This window comes from Peromyscus leucopus, chromosome X, assembly GCF_004664715.2.
Source record: "Peromyscus leucopus breed LL Stock chromosome X, UCI_PerLeu_2.1, whole genome shotgun sequence".
NCBI lineage: Eukaryota > Metazoa > Chordata > Mammalia > Rodentia > Cricetidae > Peromyscus > Peromyscus leucopus.
This window is the reverse complement of record NC_051083.1, coordinates 96,039,783-96,060,080: the sequence shown is the minus strand read 5'-3', so window position 1 is coordinate 96,060,080 and position 20,298 is coordinate 96,039,783. Positions and strand designations below refer to the sequence as shown.

The 20,298-nt window shown below is 46.0% G+C and overlaps 1 protein-coding gene across 9 annotated transcripts in view; it reads right to left on the bottom strand.

The window, feature by feature from the left end:
* Window positions 1-15,241: 15,241 nt before the first annotated feature.
* The window catches only part of Tmem164 (transmembrane protein 164), a 167,686-nt gene continuing 162,629 nt past the window's right edge, over window positions 15,242-20,298 (bottom strand). For all 9 annotated transcript variants that reach the window (XM_028876970.2, XM_028876964.1, XM_028876965.2 and 6 more), the window contains one exon: window positions 15,242-19,720. In XM_028876970.2, the coding sequence (XP_028732803.1) occupies window positions 19,514-19,720 (207 nt within the window). In that variant the 3' untranslated portion in view covers window positions 15,242-19,513. The remainder of the gene's footprint in view (window positions 19,721-20,298) is intronic.

The window sequence follows — 20,298 nt, the reverse complement described above, 5'->3', positions numbered from 1 at the left end:
AGTGCAGACTGTTTCTACCCATTTTCAGAGTATAGGTTAGACCCTGAAACCGTTCTTAATATGGTACCAAGCCAAGGGCTGCTGTACACAATGGCATTCTACACACTGAGACTGAGCATCATGTGCATTGCTAGCTCCAGAGTGGTACTTGTGACTTGCAAGCTTGAGGAAAATGCCTGGGCTTAGGGGCAGGGAAACCGGTGCCACAACTTCTGAGAGCCAGGTAAAATCTTGCATCCAGAAAGGAGGCACTCCCACTGTGGATCTCTGGCAGCGGCTGCCATGTGTCTATTTCCTCTGGGAAGGCTACCAACCAGATTGTGGACAGTACCTCTGACTCTTTATCAGTCATAACATGTTTGCTGTCTCACTTTTCATCTTGCATGTTTCAGCCTTAGTTGCTACTTGAATATAAACAGGACAATTTTCAGTTACATTGCCCCAAAGCCCTAGGACCATGTGAATTTTATAACATGTGCTTATGCCAATCACAGTAGCTGAAAACAGCCATCTCAGGCCCTAAAGAACTATTGTGGTTTGGGCTAGTACTCTACTAAGGCAGTATCTTCTGCTTGCGGTTTATTCATTTTCTTCATTTGTATTTAATGGGACATTAAGATTTCTTCATCATTTAGACCATATTAATAGTTTCAGGTAGAATAAAATAATATAACAGGCCCACAGCATTCTTTTTATGGCATCAGTGGTGAACTCAATGGTCTGGACAGATTTCAACTTCACTAATCACATTCCGCTTCCCTCAATTCTTCCTTGACTTTCAGTAGTCCCTTTGGATTTCATGCCCCACTGGGTACCTTTTAAACAGCTGGGCAACTCAGAAGGCAAGTGTGGCTTTGCAGGCTGAGGCAGTTCCTCTCTGTTCCTGGGACAACACCATCATCATGGGATCCTGTCAGTGTGAGCTAGGGAAAGTGCTCGGGTGGGGAGGGAAGTGCCTCTGGCTCTGAGCTGCCAGTTAGGAGAGCTGGCGAATAAAAGACTGCCTATCCAATATGCCTTCTCCTGTCTTCAGCTCTGCCCTTAAGAGCTGAAACCAGTGTTGGTTTGGATCAGTTGAACACTTGAAAACTGCCCATCTGTGTTTGCCCAGGCTTTTCAGTTTCAAGAGGGAAAGCTAAATGGGAGATTGCAGCTGAGGCCAGCCCTTGTTAGAATGTTTGGTTTCAGTCTTTTTTGTTTGTTTGTTTGTTTGTTTATTTGTTTGGGTTGGTTTTCCTTTTTTGGGGGGGGAACTGTATTGAAAAACCTAGCTCCATACCTACAGCCTCCTACTTTCTAGTTCCTAAGCCTGCTGGAAGAAATCTCTCAAGAAATGGAATTATCTCAAGTACCATTTAGAAACCAGGTTACTTTTGCCAAAAGCTTAGATGCCATCTCTTTAAAATGATCCTTTAAGAGTGGAAGTATAGCTCAATTATAGAGTTCTTGTCTAATGTGCCTAAGGCCCTGGATTTAATCCCTAGCACCACCAAGAAAAATGGCCCTGTAACAGTATACAGATTCCTTATTTGTAGGGGGAAACATACCAAGTCCTTGAATGGATGCCTGAAACCTGCCAATGGAAAACCCCAATATATACTATTTTTCCTATTACTACCCATAAAATTAGGCACTATAAAAGATGAATAACTAAGAATAGCTGCAAGAGCATCTTGTAATACAATCGCCAGCATCACTACTCCTGAATTTCTGACCATTATTAAGTAAAAGAAGGGTTCTGTGAATCCAAATATTACAGTACTGCATGGTCAGTCTGATAATGAGATGCCTGCTAAGTGGCTAACAGGTAGGTTTTGTGTGTGTGTGTGTGTGTGTGTGTGTGTGTGTGTGTGTGTTATGTGTGATATAGGTTATATATATATATGGTGTATATACATTATATATATATATGATATGGTAGACAAAGGAATGAATAAGACATAGTGAGGTAGTGTGAGAATTCTTCATGTTACCTCTAACACAATGCGATTGAAAACACAAATACTGCTTTCTGTCCTGGACTTGGTGGCCAACCCTTGGGAACTGGTGCCCGGCCATGCAGCTGCCTCAGACCCAAGCGCAGGTTGAAAACTTTAAGAAAGAAACTAGTGAGCTGAATGCCTTGAATTTGGTTCCAAGGGGGTAATGCACCCAAGGTGAAGTAGTCTCACATGTAGTGACCAGGCTTGCCTATGTCCCACCTTAGGATTGGGGGGCAGCGTAACAGATCCATTGTCACTGTGTTGCTGAGATAAGTGCTGAACTCCCATTTTCTAGATAAAAGAATGGGGGTTGGCCGGGCGGTGGTGGCGCACGCCTTTAATCCCAGCACTCGGGAGGCAGAGGCAGGCGGATCTCTGTGAGTTCGAGGCCAGCCTGGGTTACCAAGTGAGCTCCAGGAAAGGTGCAAAGCTACACAGAGAAACCCTGTCTCGAAAAACCAAAAAAAAAAAAAAAAAAAAAAAAAAAAAAAGAATGGGGTGTGTGTAAGAGTATCCCTGAATAGCTTGTAGTAATTGGTTGTACTGAAGGTAGTCTCCACAAATTATCCACGTTAGGGATTTTTTTTGGGGGGGGGCAGGGGTCAAGTCAGGGTTTCTCTGTATGCCCGGCTGTCCTGGAACTCAAGAGATTAGTCTGCCTCCAGAGTGCTGGGATTAGAGGTCTATACCACCAGTCTGGCTCTGACATGTTAGGCTTTTTGAGGTGCAAGCAAAAAGCGGGTTTAAAGGACATTCGTGCCAGCTCGTTAGAGTATGTTGGTATAGGAGGTGGGGCTTGTAGCTCTCTGCATGCTAGGACAAGTTTGCTAGTGCCTAGTCATGTGCCAGCAGTCAAGATGTCATTAGCTATTGTTACATATCACTAATTTTCCAGACTCTTACATAAAGGCTTTTCCTATGTCACCCCCCCCCAGAAAAGCAAAACAAATAAATAAGAAAACACAAATACTTGTTCATCTCTGGAATCTTCCATTTAATATTTCTGGACTATGGTTGACTATAGGCATCTGGAGTCACAGGTGATTGGAAGCTCTGTTAATGTTCAGCAGGTACTGTATCCCCAACCCTTTAAGTGGAACCACTCAGAGAGCTGGAAGAGGACAGGTGTATGCTTTATTGTAAGCAGGTGTGGACCTGCATTGACAGATTGCCATCCCGGCCACTGATTACTTATTTACACTGAGGGAGCTAGAAGGCCTGCTGTCTAAGTTTGTTCCTACAGCTGGGTAGTGGCTGCCTTGAATGCTTCTGTGCTCATCAACTGCCCTGGCTGCTCTTGCTCCCTTTTCCAACACATCTGGGTCAGAAGAGGTGGCTAATTTGTTCAACCATTAGTCTCCTTTCAAAGTGGAAGAAGGAGCTGTTTTTTTTTTTTAATCAAAATCATAGTTGTCACTTGACTGTGTTAAAAATAGATGTAAAGTGGTATTTCATCACTCTACACTACAAATGGATGCCAGTTGCTTATAATGTTAAGAACAATAAGGCTGTGTTAGTGACTACAATACAGTTGTGATTGGGGAGAGGGATGGCGGTTGTAGTTAATCTCCAGACTCAATTTCTTTCTCTGTTTTAGTTTGGCTGGGCAACAGCAAGAAGGTCTTCATTGGCACAAAGAGCAGGCATTATATTATGCACACAGTCTCATAGCAGTAGGTCCATATCAGCCTAAGCTATAAAAGCCCAGTACAGCTACAACCTGAACCAATGAGTCAAAGCTCCAAGAAGTTCTAGCAGGAAGAAGCATCACCCCCATTGTTGAGCAGAAATGAGTCAACTTGCTTCTGCTAACTTACCGGTGGGTATCTACTGCCCTTCGAGATGTAACATATGAGATGTTCTCTTCAGTTTGGTTTTTAAGATTACATTTTGAAAATAGTGTATACTTAAACACACACATAAGTGTGTTGTTTGAATTGTATTTATGGAAAATTGGAACAGTTGCAATAACCCAAGGATCTCACGGGACAGTCCGAGGATGACCGCTGGAGTCCCAACTGCGAGTTATTCTGGGAGCCACTGGGAAGCCGTCATTAGATGAAATGACTGCCGTTTTTGGCCTTTTCCTCCCAAATGTCAGGCTCAATGTGATCCATCAATATTTATTGAGTGCCTGTGGCCTCAGAGTCACAGTGCTTTGCTTGGTTGCAGAATGAATATCATGTAATTGCAGAAGACAAATTAATAATCTGGGATAAGAATTGGGAGGGACATACAAGTTAGTTCTTGCTGCAAAACTTCAGACTGGATCCAGACAGCAGTGGCTTATCATCATAGGGACCTCAGAATGATGTTAAGAAAAATGGCATTTTAATTTCTGGCCCACCAACATGTCTGTGCCATAAACTCCATATGAAGCACAGTAAGACCGGATTTGTTTTTCTACTACCCTCACACGTGGCTGTCGTGTTTCCTATGAGAAATGTGCAAGGTCACTAGGATCATTCAAGAATATGGTTTATAGACATGCAGAATGGTATTTGGAAACTGAAAATTGTGTTCCTTCCTGTGAACCTGCCCTCTGAGAGGCACATGGCCCTCCCTGGCACCAAGACAGAAGACAGAGATAAGAAGAAACAGAGTCTAGGCCATTTGCTCCAAACGGCTGCCTTTGGGCCCAAGATGAGAGCGCACAGCAAGATTCCTAGTCCAATGCTGATGCCATAGGAGGCAAAAATCCCTTCCCAGGGCAGGAGGAGAGGCTAACGAAGGCAAATGACAAGGGAAGGGAAATCAGGGTAACTTCATGAATCACCTGCTACATAGGAAGGGCAAAGAGGCAAAATGAAGTTGTGGCTATGTTGAGGCCAGAAGCACAGAGAGTGCAATGCCATTTGAACTGAGAGAAAGCGGCTGACAGGTAGGAGGCTCCGAGTGACCATCAGATTCAAAACTGGAAATTTTTCTGTCACTTTCTGTGTCATTTGTAATTCCTCCTAAGTGGTATTCTGGAATAATCCACAGTGGTACATACACACTACGGGTTTCAGCATAAGACATAATTGGGACCTGGCCAGATAGCTGGAAGGAACATAATAGTGCCCACTCACGCATAGCCTGGCAGAATATAGAGTAGCATGAACTGGAAGGAGTGGGAAACCCCATGGGAAACAAGTGTGTGTGTGTGTGTGTGTGTGTGTGTGTGTGTGTGTGTGTGTGTGTGTGTTGCATGAATGAGTGCAGACACCTACAGAGGCTAGAGATACCTGATCCACTGAGCTGGAGTTACAGGCATTGTGAGGTTGTAAGCCACTAAACATGGGTTCTGGGTCTTCTGAAAGAGCAGTACACACTCGTTACCACTGATCCATCTGTCCATCCCTGAAAACCCCATCTTCTTGAGGAATAGTGCTGGTGTGAGTAATGCAAAGATTTCCCTATACTCTTGCTACTTCAGACATCCCAGGGAACTCCAGGGATCTCCAGGAACTTCATAGAGGCATTGTAACCCTGTAACCCTGTGGCACAGGAGGCCTCAGCAGTGACCTCTTTTTAAGACGAAAGTATATGGCCTTCATTACTACTGTCTTGGTGATTTGCATCTTGTTTGTCTTGCCATGCATATCTAGTAATAGCACCCCTGAATGACAGGTTTAAGAGATATGGTCTGGCCCAGCTGTTCAGATAGAATGGATTCCTCTTCTGCGGGGCATTTGTATTAGTTTACTCGAGTAGAATCCGCAGCCCTGAAGAGGGTCAAATAGACACTGTACTGGCATAGGCTGGGAAAGTGTGGGCAACCCTTTTTGCTTTGTGGATGGTTATACCTGGAGGTACTGTAAGAAAGGGTGTACAAGGCACTTAGGAGTGAAAAAGAAACTGCTCGATTTCATTATTTTTATTGGACATTTTCTTTTATTAAGGTAAAACTCAGATTGCATACAATTAACCAGTTTATAGTGGGGGGGGTCTCAGTAACAGTTAGTGTCTTCGGTGTTTTACAGCCACCAGCTCTCAATTTCCAAACACTTCTGCATCACTCCATAAGCACACCCCCAAACAGTGACAAGACACTCCTCAACCCCCAGCCACGTCTTGGTACTGTTCCTTTTCATGGTGAATAATATTCCATTTTATCATGTAACACAATTTGTTTATCCATCCTAATGTCTTGTGTCCACCTGTTGGCTCTCAGCAGCGGTGTTGCCTATGGACAGTCCTGGTCAAGTTTCTATGTGCATGTGTTTCATTTCTCTGAAATATACACTCTGGCCTTGTTAAAAATCAAAGCCATCTTAGTGGAGGTGACATGGCATTTCAATGTTATGATTTGGCTAAGTGTCCCCCAAAGGCCTATGTGTCAAAGACCAAGTTCCCAGCCTGTGACACTGTTGAGAAGTAGTGGAACATGTAAGAGGTGAGACCCTAGAGGGAGGCGAAGTCTATTGACTCAAGCACATCCTTGAGGGGGATACTGGGCCCCTAGCTCCTTGTTGACTGCCTTTGCATCCAGCAGACATGAAATTCCAACCTTTGTCCACCACTGGCTCTTACCATGATGAGCAATAGGCTAAGCCACCAAGGAGCCAGTGGAGCTGGGAGCCAAAGGACACATTTCTTCCATGGAATTCCCTTCTCTCTGGTATCTGTTACACTCAATTTGGCTTTTGGTTTTTGAGACAGGCCCTCACTTGAAGTGGAGGCCAACCCTGAAGTCATAAACCTCCGACTCCCACGTCCCTGACAGTGGACATCACCATGTCCAGCTTCATTATGGTTTGCATTTGCATTTCCTTAATGATTCGGGACGCGGAATGATTTTTGCCATGTTTATTGGTCATTGGTGTATTTATGGCATATCTTTGGGGAAATTTTCTGTTCAAGTTCTTTGCTTAGTTCTTAATTGAACAATTTGTTTTTTAGTTTTTTTTTGGGGGGGTGAGGTGTATTTTTCTACCAAGTTATAAGAATTCTTTTTGTACTCAGGATATTAAGCCTTTATCCAAGTTTATTAGTTTTTAACTTGCTCCTTTGTGTTTTTTCTAAGCTAAGAACTAATTGCCAAGCCCTCGTCCTAAAGATTTACCCTATGTATTCTCCCAATAGCCCTGTAGATTGATTAAACCTTTAAATTTAAGGATTTGATGTGTTAATGTTTGTATTAATGTGAGGCAGCCATTCAAATTTCATTGTTCTGCATGTGGTTCAATGGCTCACCGAATACCATTTTCTCCCATTGAATGGTTTGGGCATCCTTGTTGAAAATCAATTGATGATAAAGGTCTAGGATTATTTCTGGACTTTTCTATTGTTTTCCATTGGTTTATCTTTCTCCTAGTACTAAATCATCTTGATTACAGTAACTTTGGAGTAGGTTTTGAAACAAAGATTTTTTTTTCCTTTTTCAATGCTGTTTCAAATATTCAAGATTCCATATATAAAGTTAAGGATTGAAAACTTTGATGGGGCAGTATCTAGCTTTGGAGACCATTGCCATCTTACTATCTTTCCATTTATTCAACACACAAAATTTTATTTATGTACACATTTGAGCAATATTTTGTAGTTTACTGTGTACAAGTTATTTACCTCCTTGATTACATTTACTCCTAGGTTTTTAAAAAAAATGCTTTTACATGCTATCATAAATAGGATTTTCTCCATTTTTAAATTGTTTTTTTTCCTGGCATACAGAAGCCCAACTAATTTTGATGTGTTAGTTTTTATATCCTACAATCTTGCTGAATGTATTTATTGACTCCCATAATTGAGTGGCTATGTTTTATGGGATTTATTTATATATTAATATAATGATATTGTCCACATACAGTTTTGCTTTTCCTTTTGTGTGTGTATATGTGCTTACACACATGCACATGTATGTCAGAGGACAACAGGTATCATTCTCAAGAATGCCATCTACCTCCTTTGATACAGGGTCTCTCATTGGTCTGGAGCTCACCAAATAAGTCAAACTGGCTAACCAGTGAGTTCTAAGGATCTCCTGTCTCTGTTTCCCCAGTGCTGAGATTACAAGCGTGTGTTACCATGCCTGGCATTTTTGCATAGGTTTTAGGGATGGACTCAGGCCCCCTGTTTGAGAGGTAAGTACTTTGCTTGACTAAACCATCTTTCCAGTCCCTACTTTTTCCTAATTTCCAATGTAGATGGCTTTCCTTCTTTTTCCCTTTATAGATCCATTTTTCATTATTCTTAGTATGCAATGTATCTTGATCATTTCCACCCCATCCCCCAACTACCCACTGCCCCCTAACACATCTCCTTCCTAGATTCATGTCCTCTTTTTATTAATATTTTTGTGTGACATATATCACAATGAAATTCTTTCAGCCATAGAGAAAAGTGAAATCATGTTGTTTGCAGGAAAATGGGTGCAAGTGGGGAATTAAGTCCATCTAAGAAAAGAAAATATCATATATTTTAAGTTCCATTTCTCTAATTTGCAATTCCTAGATTATATACACACACACACACACATATATATATATGCATGTATACAGTAATGAGAGTAGAAATAAAACTATCTTGGGGAACAAATCCTTTTGCTCAACTACTCTAGCTAAGATTCCCAGTTGACAGCAGAGGTGTGAATAATAAATGGGTCTTCCTGATCTTAGGAGAAAAACTTTCAGTCTTTTATTGGACAAGGGAAAAACATTATCCCCTCAGCAAAAGCAGAGAATGCATTTGACAAGAGTCAACACCCTTTCATAATGAAAACGTGGCAAATTCAGAATGGAAGGCAAATTCTTTGCCATGATAAAAAGCACTTACGGCAAAACCTACCATCCAACTATGTGATGGAGACTCTGTTTGATGCATACATATTTTCAATTGCTGTGTCTACACTATTTTTTATTCCTCTTATCAATAAAATGTACTTTGTTTCTTTTGTTTGTTTGCTTGCTTGGTTTTTCAAGACAGGGTTTCTCTGTGTAGTCCTAGCTGGCCTGCAACTCATTCTGTAGACCAGGCTGGCCTCAAACTCACAGAGATCCACCAGCTTTTGCATGCATCACCACCACCTTGGGTACTTTGTTTCTTGTAAGTTTCTACTTAAAAATTGATTGATGGTGGTTTATATTAGTGTAGCGACCACTTCAGCTTTGTTGTGTGTTGTGGTTATTATTTGCATGGACGTGCTTTCTTTTTTTTTTTGGTTTTTGGAGACAGGGTTTCTCTGTGTAGCTTTGCGCTTTTCCTGGAGCTCACTTGGTAGCCCAGGCTGGCCTCGAACTCACAGAGATCCGCCTGGCTCTGCCTCCCGAGTGCTGGGATTAAAGGCGTGCGCCACCAACGCCCGGCATGGAAGTGCTTTCTTATGTGTATGTATATCTGCATACGCCACATGTTGGCAGGTGCCTTCAGAGGACAGAAGAAAGTGTCGGATCCCTTGGAGCTGGAATTACAGATGGTTGTGAGCCTCCCAATGAGGGTGCTGAGAAACAAACTCAGATCTTCTGCAAGAGTATGAAGTACTCTTAACATCTGAGCCACCTCTCGGCCCCAAAAGGTTTTTAATACAACCTGCCATTATCTGTATTTTAGTTGGTGAATTTCCTTCACTTATATTTAGAGTATTGATAATTAACTACTTAATTCTGCCATTGTGTAATTTTTCCATATATCTTCCATTTCTTTTGTTTCTCAATTCTTCCAGTTACTACCTTATTTTGTGTTTGATGTGGTGTATTTTTGCAGCATATTCTTTTGATTCCTTCCCTGTTTCCTTTTTTCTATATTTTTTAGTTATTTTTAAATGACTGCCATAGGAATATATTTAACATCTAGCTAATCATTCCTTTCTGAATCTCCCTCTAAAACAGGTTGTATTGTTTAGAAGAGTTTTAATTTTGCATGAAAATTGAAGAGAACGTTCCCCTTCCCCTTCACAGTCTGCCCTATCAGCATCCTGCACCAGAATGATACTTTTGCAGCATCTGAAGGGCCCACACTGTCACGTACTTATTAGTCCAAGTCTATAGTTTACATTAGGAGGGTACACTGCTGGTATTGCATATCCTTCAGGTGTGATGATGTAGTGAGAAGTGTGGCCACAATTAAAACATCATATGAATGCTTCAACTAAGGATCCCTTGCTTTGCATATTCATTCCCACAACCATAAACATTTAGGCACAACTCTTCATGATCATTCCTTTTTAACAATTATAATAAGCCAACACCAATTAAATGCATCCTGTGAACTAAGAATCATATTGTACATTTTTCAATAGCCTGATGATTTTTTTCCATTTTACAAAGTAAGAATGAAATTCAAACAAGTTGTCCCTTATACATGGCTACCTAAAGTGGCAAAGCCAGGATTCAAATCAAGCTTGTTGGGCTCCAGAGACTGAGCTTTCTACCAGTCACTATTGGTCTTGATGAAGATGATGGTGATGACAATGATGGTTATGGTGGTGGCGATGGTAGTGGTGATGGTGGTGGTGATGCTGATGGTGATGGTGATGGTGGTGGTGATGCTGATGGTAGGGGTGATGGTGGTGGTGGTGGTGATGCTGATGGTGGTGGTGATGCTGATGGTAGGAGTGATGGTGGTGGTGATGCTGATGGTGGTGGTGATGCTGATGGTGGTGGTGATGCTGATGGTGGTGGTGATGCTGATGGTGGTGGTGATGCTGATGGTGGGTGTGTGGGTGATGCTGATGGTGGTGGTGATGCTGATGGTGGTGGTGATGCTGATGGTGGTGGTGATGGTGGTGGTGATGCTGATGGTGGTGGTGATGCTGATGGGTGGGGGGGGGGGGTGGTGGGGGGTGATGCTGATGGTGGGGGGGGGGGGTGATGCTGATGGTGGTGGTGATGCTGATGGTGGTGGTGATGCTGATGGTGGTGGTGATGCTGATGGTGGTGGTGATGCTGATGGTGGTGGTGATGCTGATGGTGGTGGTGATGCTGATGGTGGTGGTGATGCTGATGGTAGGGGTGATGCTGGTGGTGGTGGTGATGCTGATGGTGGTGGTGATGCTGATGGTGGTGGTGATGCTAAGCGCTGATGGAAGCAGTTCCTAGAATATGCTGTGAGGCCCTGCACCAGGTGTTTTATGTACTCTACTAGAGCCTTACGATAGCTCTCGGAAGTGGGTACTGTTACTGTTTTCTTGTGAACGATCAAACTGAGGCTCAAATAGGTTAAGACAGCAATCTTCCTCGAAGGCAGAGACTCTCCTGAGTGGAGGCTAGTGGCTGCTGTTGTTGACGGCCTACCATCTCTCTCTACAAATGAAGACAGTAAAAGGTACAGGACTAAGTCCATTCCTGAAAGTGAATTTCTTGGTCGGTCTGAATTTTGTAGGTCTGTATCTGGAAGCTGACAGGTTGGTCTGGTTTAGTAAGGTCAATATCCACAGCCCTGACTGATGGCTGCTCGCGTTTCCCAAGACTCGGGGTGTGTCTGGCAGCAGTGCTTTCCTACAGGCAAGGCAGACTCTGCCTCAGCCATGGTTATTGTCTTTCTAGTCAGGGGAGGACTGCTCCCAGGCTTGTGGGTACATGACTAGTGCTCAGAAATAGCCCCCTAATCGGCCTCATCAGCTTTGAAGGAGGCCACAGCAGGAGGGGCCTAAGTAGGGCAACACTTTAACCCAGTTACGTGAGGGCAGCTCTAATCCAGGATGATCAGATCTTGCTAAACCCTCTAGGGGAAAAATGGCCAAAAGCTGTTTCTTGACTCCAAGTATCCCAGGTTTGCCGCAGACACGCCTTTTTCCTTCTGGAAGAGCATGACCTGGAGGTTATAATGGGCCAAGCTTAACTTGCAAGGCAGCCAGACTTTTAGCAGCTGGCAACTGCTCAGGCTATTGGAAATGCCCAGGGTTCAAGCTGCCTCAGGTCAAACCATTGGTTTTCCTTGAAAGGCCCACTGGCTCCCCTTCCTCCACCTTGAGAAAGCCAGGAAATCGCTGCCTTCCTCTGTGTGGGCCAGACAAGCACTTACGTCAACCTGGACGCTTCTGGACAGGCTAGGCGCTGCCTCCCTTCTGCTACCACTGCTGCCAGCTCACCTCATGTCTGGTGTTTGACTAACCTAACGTTCCTTAGGGAACCAGACTGAGCTGTCTTTCTAGGCTGTGGTTGGGAAATAAATAAAAACAAAACAAAACAAGCAACAATAATGAAAAAAACCCAGAGCTGTTGGACCTGGCCTGGTCTGGTTTGTCTGGCTTTCTCCCCCTCGTTTGGCACAATGGTCTTCCTGATGCAGGTGTACTTGGCCTCCTCAGTATTGTGTCCCCAAAACCACTTGTCTTGGGAGAGAGTTCAACAGAATGAATCCCTCAGGTAGCAAGCAGAAAGCTTGTCTGGCCTCATGGATGCTTGTAGAGAAAGAAGACAGTCTTGGGTTTATGCATTCTTTCATTGACATGGGGTCTTGCTCTGTAGCCCAGGCTGTCTTCCCAACTTGGAGTCCTCCTGCCTCAACATCCCAAGTGTGAGGATCCCAAGTACTGGGATTTCAGGCCTGTACTACCACATCTAGGTTGGACAAAGTGTGATGATGATGTCACATGCTAAAAGTTTATAATTCTTTTCACCAAGGGGTTTCCTGTAGCAGGAAAGTGACTTCCTTGAAGAAGGGAAGAAGAAACAATTCCAGTATTTAAGGCGACTCTAAAGCACTTTAGGCTGTAAGACAGCTCTTAGTTTATACCACTGGAAGTGAAAGAAGGTGCGTGTCATTGATCATAAGGTGCATTCAGCTTTCTAGAGATATTAAAACATGACCAAAAATGTCTTAGAGCCAAAGAAAAAGAGAAAAATCCATTAAAACAGATAGCACCTCTTCTACCCACACCACATCCCCACAGACTTCCCCAACATAGGGCGCATAAAGGCACAGCGGGCGAGTGCAGTCAACACCCCCGTAGCTGCTAATGGCTACTCTGAGGACAAGCTGTGTGATGAGACGCAGAGGCCAACTACTCTGCCCCCTATCCCTCATGCCCAGAAGGGGCCCTCTAAGGTACCTCCTCAGAATCTATGAAATGTGGAGGAATGATTTCTAACTGTCTGGAGGAGCGTCAATTGCACTGGTAATGTTCGCTCCCTTAAGTTGGATTTAGCTGTTCCTCTTCGTGCCTTTGAGATGTCTTAAAAGGTTTCGTAAAAGCACCGCTATAGACTGGCAGGTCAAAGAGATGACTCAGAACCTGGGGGCTTAAAGCAAGTACAAGAACAACAGAAAAGTTTGCCTGGAATTATGTGCTTGAGTCAGGCCTCGGCATTGATATTCTCTACCTGACCCCCACCCCCGCACCGCTGCCTTCCAGGCCATAAATACACAGCATTTATGAGCCTGATCACTCTGGCACCTTCCAAACATAAGGTAGATCCAAAGATGCATAGGAAGGGCCTGAGTTCCCATGAGACATAATGCTGGACGGTCCAGGATCTTTGTGAACAAATGAAATAGCGAAGAGGTTGTGCTCTTGGCTGGTAGGAAGGAGGAACCTGTAGATAGAGCCGAGGCAGGCTAGCGCCCCCTCTGAAAGCCCCTGGGAAAAGGAGGTTAAAGGACAAGAGTCTCTGTACCAGGGAAAGCTGGTGGCTGGTACAGAGGCGGGGCTGGGACTGAGTTGTCGGATAACAGAATAGACCAGCGGCTCATGCTATTGTCCGCAGACCCTGGCAGGGATAGGCCAAGGCAGGATCCACCTTTATTACTGGGACTTGCCTTGTGAGATGCTGGGATCCCAGGCAGCTGACATGTCAAGGTTAGGGAGTCTCCTGTGGAATGTGTCTATCAATGCAGCAATGTGTCTACTGCTCCTTGGCTTGCAATTTAGCCATCTCAAATGCTACACATAACACTGACTGGGCGAGGCGAGTCAAGCCGACTTTGAATGAGGCCGTCCTTGTCTGCTGAACCTGGAGCTCACCTTTTTTTTTCCAGCTGGCCTGGCAGGACAGCAAGCCCCCAGCAGCCCTCTTGTCTCCTTCCCATCAGGGCTGGCGTCACGGGAACATCTAGGCAAGCCTGGCTTTTACGTGGATTCTAGAGATCCGAACTCGGATCCTTCTGTTTTCCCAGCAGTCCCTTATCCAGTCATCTTCCCAGACCTCTCTTCCCTTTTCTCTGAGAGCTGGGCCCCTAAGCCATGGTCTCCCTAGCAATCTAACACACCAAAAAGGCAGTCGAGCCCAAGGGAGGTGCAGCTTATAGTACTGGTTTCTAGCTTCTTGCTTATTACTGAGCCTCACTTGACTCAGCTTCTCCCCTTCAGTGGGAAGCACATTGCCAGTCAACTCCCAGAGCATGGGGGGGGGGGGTGTTTTGGGAACACATGGAGAGGCACTGAACACTGGGACTGGCACACAGTTGTAGTTATTGCTTTACAGAGTGGGAACCTGAGCAGCAAATGAAATTAAAAACCCAGCTGGTTTATTTCTAGTTATTTCTAGTCAGGGACTATAAGGTGCTGCACGCTTCACAGCCTGGGGGCCAACACCTGGCCAATGGGGGTGAGAGGGGTCCTCCTGCACTGACTGTCACTATGCATCCCTTCTTGAAGTGGCAACATCAGCAAATAAAAGGCAGAGGACTTTGGATAAGCACAGCCGGTTGTTGCCGAAGGACACTATTATCTTGCTTATTGTCCAAGGGACAGTCTGACCCTAAATGGATACTGCTTACTTGAAGGGCATTTGGAGGCTATGGGCCAGAAGTCAACATGTTTTAAAGTTGCGTTCTTTCTGTGTGTGTGTGTGTGTGTGTGTGTGTGTGTGTGTGTGTGTGTACCCTCACCCACATGTGTTCAGAGGTCAGAGATGAATGACGAATGTCTTTCCATTGATTGGCCAGATTAGCTATCTAAGGCCCTGGAATCTGTCTCCGTCCAAGGGATGGGGTTAAAAGTTCATGCTGTTGTACTTGGCTTTTACATGTGTACTGGCGATTCAAACTCAGGAGCTCTTGCTTGTTCAACAAACACTTTATATACTGAGCCATCTCCCAAGTCCCAAAGTTGCATTGTTTGACTTCACCATCTGGCATAGCAAACCATGGGGCCCAGAGAGCCATGTCCCTGGCTGATAAGCTCCCCTTAGAGTGAATGGCCTGACAGGCTTCAGGAACCTCAGTGGAAGTAGGCAGTGTAGGGGAAATCAAGGCAAGTCACTATGCTGAGCCCAGCTGCCCTGGCTTGGGGAGGTGGTAGCTACTTCATAACACACCAGGCCAACAAATGATCCCTTTTGTCTCCTTTGCAAAGCCTTCTTAAGAGGGTTCTGAGAAGCAAGGCCAGGACGCCTGAGTTCTCATAAATCTTTTAATAACAGTAAATGAAGAAAACATTATAACAATAAGTCCCATGGGGAGGGTTCCTTTTCATTCAGGGATCTTCAACAGCAGAAACACCTGAGGCTAAGATTCAAAATGCTAAGTACACAAATTAAGGACCATTTATTTCCAAAGGTGGCTGCAGAAACCACTTCAGTACAATCAAAGGGGTTTTACAAAACAGAGAAAACACATTACAAAAACCCCCAAAGAGGGGAGGTAGACTGGAGGTGGGGGAGTAAAGAACACCCCAGAAGCAGCCTAACAAAGAGGCTCGATCTTGCTGCCATCTAGGGAGTTCAGAGATTGGCTCTCAAGGGAGCCTTACACATGAGGGGGACAGTACATGGCAGTCTCAGCATGGGAAGAAGGATGGAGGAAGAGGCGTTCACCAGTGTCCCAGAAGGAATAATTGTACATCATTCAATTCCGTTCTCTTCACTACAATTGCATCAAATAAATGAAGAATGCTTTAAAATCTAATATAGCGTTGACACTAAAATGAATCAAGAGTTTCCAAAACATCATTTCTGCTTAAGACGACATTTGTTTTTGATTTGTTTATCATTGAGTGGGGGGTAGGGGTCGGTTTAGTGGCCCGAGTAGCAAATCAGTGGACAAAAGTGTCTCAGACAAGGGCCATGGCAAGTGCCTCGGTCTTCCTGCAGTTGTGTACGCCAGAGGAAGACTGACTCCCCTCGTGGACTCCTACCTCAGAGAGGGCAAGGCCAGGAGAAGACTCAGGACACTCCTTCCCAGTCTTGGGCCTTCCCAGGTGGCCTGGGAGGCCCGGTCCTGGCTCGCTCAAACCAGCAGCAGTGTCCTGTCCTCGAGTGTCAGAAGGCCCCCTATCCCTCCCCACAAGTCTCCCTTCCAGTAGAAACTGTTAAGAAAGTCCTCTCCCAGACAAGGCAGGTGACAGAATCCTAGGGAAGTCTATTTGGCAGCTGGAGGGTTCAAAGGGCCCTTGGCATCTCCTGAACACCCAGTTCAACACAACTCAGAGCATTACCTAACCCCAGTTCCCCTGTGTAGAGCCCTGCTGACATTGAGCTATCTGTGAAGCTGGTAATTACACACAAAAACACTGAGTCCTCCACGACCACACACAGCAAACCAGAGGCTCCAGCAAAAGGGACCATCGGACGGGCACTCTAGAGCAGCACGGCATAAAGAGCATGGCCGACCCCACGTAGCCCACTTCGACCCTGTAAAGCCACAGGTACAGAAGTCCACAGACAGACAGAAGGCAGACTCAGGAGAGGTGGAGGTGGTGGCTCCAGAGCCCCACAGTGCATCACAGGACGACAGAAGTACTTGCTGCTAGGCTTCTGAGAGGATGTTGGGCCAAGTCTTATACAAAACCAAATACTGGGGGGCGGGAAGGACCTTTCAGGAAGCAAGACAACCTCTGTTGCTCAGAGTGGCTGCCACAAATTGTCCAGTGTAGCCAACTGTTCTTGTTGGCACAGCCCCTTGACCATAGACGTCGAGGACTTGAGGATGCACTGTTCGTTCTCTCTTGCCGGGACTATCACGAAGAAACTGGCCACCTCTATGAGTACTCTCACACAGACACTGAGCTCACACACGCTGGTAGACTGCACACGGAACTTTGGCCAAGGTAGCTAAGGAACAGCCTTCATAGGGACAAGAAAGGCCTGGCCCTTCAGAGTCAGTGCAAACTGTCTTCTCCTTTGTCCCTGGTACCACAGATAGTCTCTACCATCAGGCAGGCTGTTGGCATACCTGGGGGGCAACTCCCAAGTCAAAGTGCTTAGTGCCTAGGCAGGTTACCACTTTCCATGTGGGTTTGGACCAAGGTGAGAGTGAGATACAATGAAGAGGTCCCCTGCTCCCCAACACCTCAAACCCAGGCCAAGACTCCCTACGGAGTCTGTTGAAGGGGCCATCATCTGCTTCTTTAACTTCTTTACATGTGAGCAAACCTAGGCCCCCTGCATTCCCCCCTTTCTTTCCCCCTTCTTGACAGCTGTGGCTGACTCTGGCCTGGCCAAGCCAGACAACAGGGTTTGGAATTTCTTCTCTCCCTCTGAGCACCAGAAAAGCCTACCAGAAATGGGTCTGCTGAGCTGGTGCCAAAGCAGAGGCAAGCTCCTGGAGGCATGCCAATGCAGGGAAAGCCCAGGATGCCTGGCAATCTGGGCCACGGTGGTGCCTCAGATAGGGAAGAAGCCTGCGTGGCGCTCCCACCTCTGTGGCATGCTGGAGGTGGCTCCCTCAGCGGAGGCCCTGCATCACTGCAGGAAGCAGCTCCATGTTGTGGCAGAGGCCAAGGCAGGCCCTCATAGGCTTCCCTCCCATGACCTCTTTCCACATTCTTCTTTTAGAGGGAGGCCCAGAGCCAGGGAGGCTCTCACATTCTCTTCATCCATCGACTCCTCTGAGGGGGTGGGGGCAGATGAGCAACTGAAGAAGCATTTCTAGAGCCCAGCAAGAAGGTGAGAGGAGGAAGAGCCCCGCCCGGCAGGAGCTCAAGGGGGCCAGCGCACTAAGAGCTCTCCCTTTCCTGCTCTCTGTATCTCAGAGTCCATCACCTCATGGGCAAGTAGCCGTCCCCAGAGATGCTTCCCTTACTTTCCATTTGCTCCAGCAGATTCTCCTGCCGCTGCTTCCCCTGCAAGTCCACTTCATAAAATCATGGCCACTGAGGCACTGAAGCTCAGGTTAGGCCTAATACCCACAAACTCACATTGAATACTGCAACTAGAACAAGGCAATGGGGTGGTCGAGGTACAAACTGTTCTACGCTTAAGCAAACCGCCTCCTACTAGAAGTCAACAAGGAGTCAGTAAATGCGCAGCCACACACCACTAAGTACCTTTCAACCAAAGAACACTTGAACCTCTACCTATGCGGACCTGACCCATTGGCAGTTCCCTTTCAACCTACGCCTGGGCTTTGGACATTGTCAACCTGCAAAACCAGTGACGTTTCCCCCACACTGAGCACTTGGAGCAGAGTCTAGCTACGTGAAAGAAATCTAACCCTAAGGAAACTGCCTTTAGGAGCTGTGGCCACGTCCTCTAAGTACCAGGAATGTCTCTAGAGTACCTTCCCGAAATGCAAGGGTTTACCCCATTTCAAACATCTAAAATACAAACAGGCAAACAGCACCCACGGCCAACCCCAGCTCCCTCTCCCATGAAGCGGCCTCAGACAAAGAGACACAGATAAACACATACAGAGACGATGAGGATGGTTCACGGGGGCAGCTGAGACTAGAACGTTGCCGGTTATCGACAGGACAGCGGTGTGATTCCGATCACAGCTTTCTCAAGTTGCCCCTCGACTTAGTTCCTGTCTAAATCTCTATGCTCACTTCAGATTGGGATGTGGATCTGTTCTCAGCTTTCACAGGGAAGGGTTTTTTTGTTTGTTTGTTTGTTTGTTTGTTTTTGTTTTGGGTTGGGGAGGGGGTGTCCTGCCTGGTACTGTGCACACCTTCACCCTCTTTAGCCTCACTGTGGCAACAGATCTCCAGCAGCCCTCTACACAATCATGCCCTTGGGCTGCACATTGCTATCACCTGCCACCCCAGGCAGCACCCTAGAAGGAGCGGCTGGGTGGCTCCCTGCTTTGAGTCATGGGATACCCGTCACTGGAAGAATCTATTTTGGCTGTGATCTGGGAAGTCCCTTGGCTCTGGGCTTGCAGCTGGTATAGAAACAAGGTCTTGGTCCCCTTCTGGTGGAGGCTATGCTGGAGATAAAAGGGGATCCCAGCATGAGCCTGGAGGTCCCTGGCAGTGGAGAAATGAACCCAACACTATTTCATTGCTGGGATACTGGAAGAACTAATGACTGCATGTTGTTCCCTGCTTCTTCAACTAGCTGTTGTCAAAAGCACCAACAAGCAGTGAGAGGGGCCCGCTGACTACCATTTCCCTGCGGAAGGCCACGCAGAGGGAGTGGGGCACAGGAGGGACCAAGAGACCAAGGGATGGATGAAAGGGCGTAAGTGCCAGCCCCCAGAACTATGCCTGGGCACGAAGAGCCATCCATGGGGAGGAGCTGGGGAGGGAAGAGTAATGGAAGAAAGGGACAGAGAGGAGGAAAAAAGTAAATACACCAAGCATCCTACTGCCCTCTCCAATGATTTTGTCAAGAACTGGGTGTTCTCTGAATCAAGTCAGGACTTGCTTCCTCAGGGAGAAACAAACCAAAACAAGAAAACAAAAAAACAAAAAACAAACAAAATTAAACAAAACAAAAATCCAAGCACCTTCAGTCTATTTTCTTGGCTGGAAGCCGGAGCAAATCCAGCAGATATTTACACAAGGGCCCAGCCATGTATGAGAACAGGATGACCAGCTTCCCGTGGGTCATGGTCATGAGAGTCTGGTGTCCCGAGGCCCAGATGCGATACCAGGGGCCGTAGAATGGGTCTGAGATGGCCGGACACAGCATGTTGTTCAAATTCACTTCGGTGACCTGCAGGGACAAGGGAGGTAGAGTGAGCGTTCGCCATCCCGAGGCTTCCTCCGGCTACCGCCAGTTCAGCCATCTCTCCCTAGGGGTGACTAGACAAGGAGGGATTGACCAATCCCCACCTGTTCATAAGGGGGCTTCTTTGCCCTAGGCTTTCTGATGGGTGATGATGAGTCAATGTCCTGGGCGAAAGCTGTTGGGTTTTGCACAGTCTTGCTTTCCAGTTGGGCCCAGAGTCCATTGCCATTCCTAAGCAATTTATTGTGTGCCTAGCTCCTGGAGAAAGATTATGTGTTTTTTTTTTTTTGTTTTTTTTTTTTTTTTTTTTTTTTTTTAAGCTGTTAGCTGCATGGTCTCTGTCTCCAAGTAGCAAGGGCAATCATTGACTGCTTATGACCTCAAACTCGATGGTGCCCACTCAGCTTTACATGCCACGAGGAGGTCTGAGGAGCGTACAGAAGATTTTGTGAGGGATGTGGCACGTGAATGGACTCATGAAAGATGGACGAGGTTATGGCAAGGAGTGGGGGAGTCAAGCTTTCCTGGTGGGAGGTGTAGCAGCACATGGTATGTATGGTCAC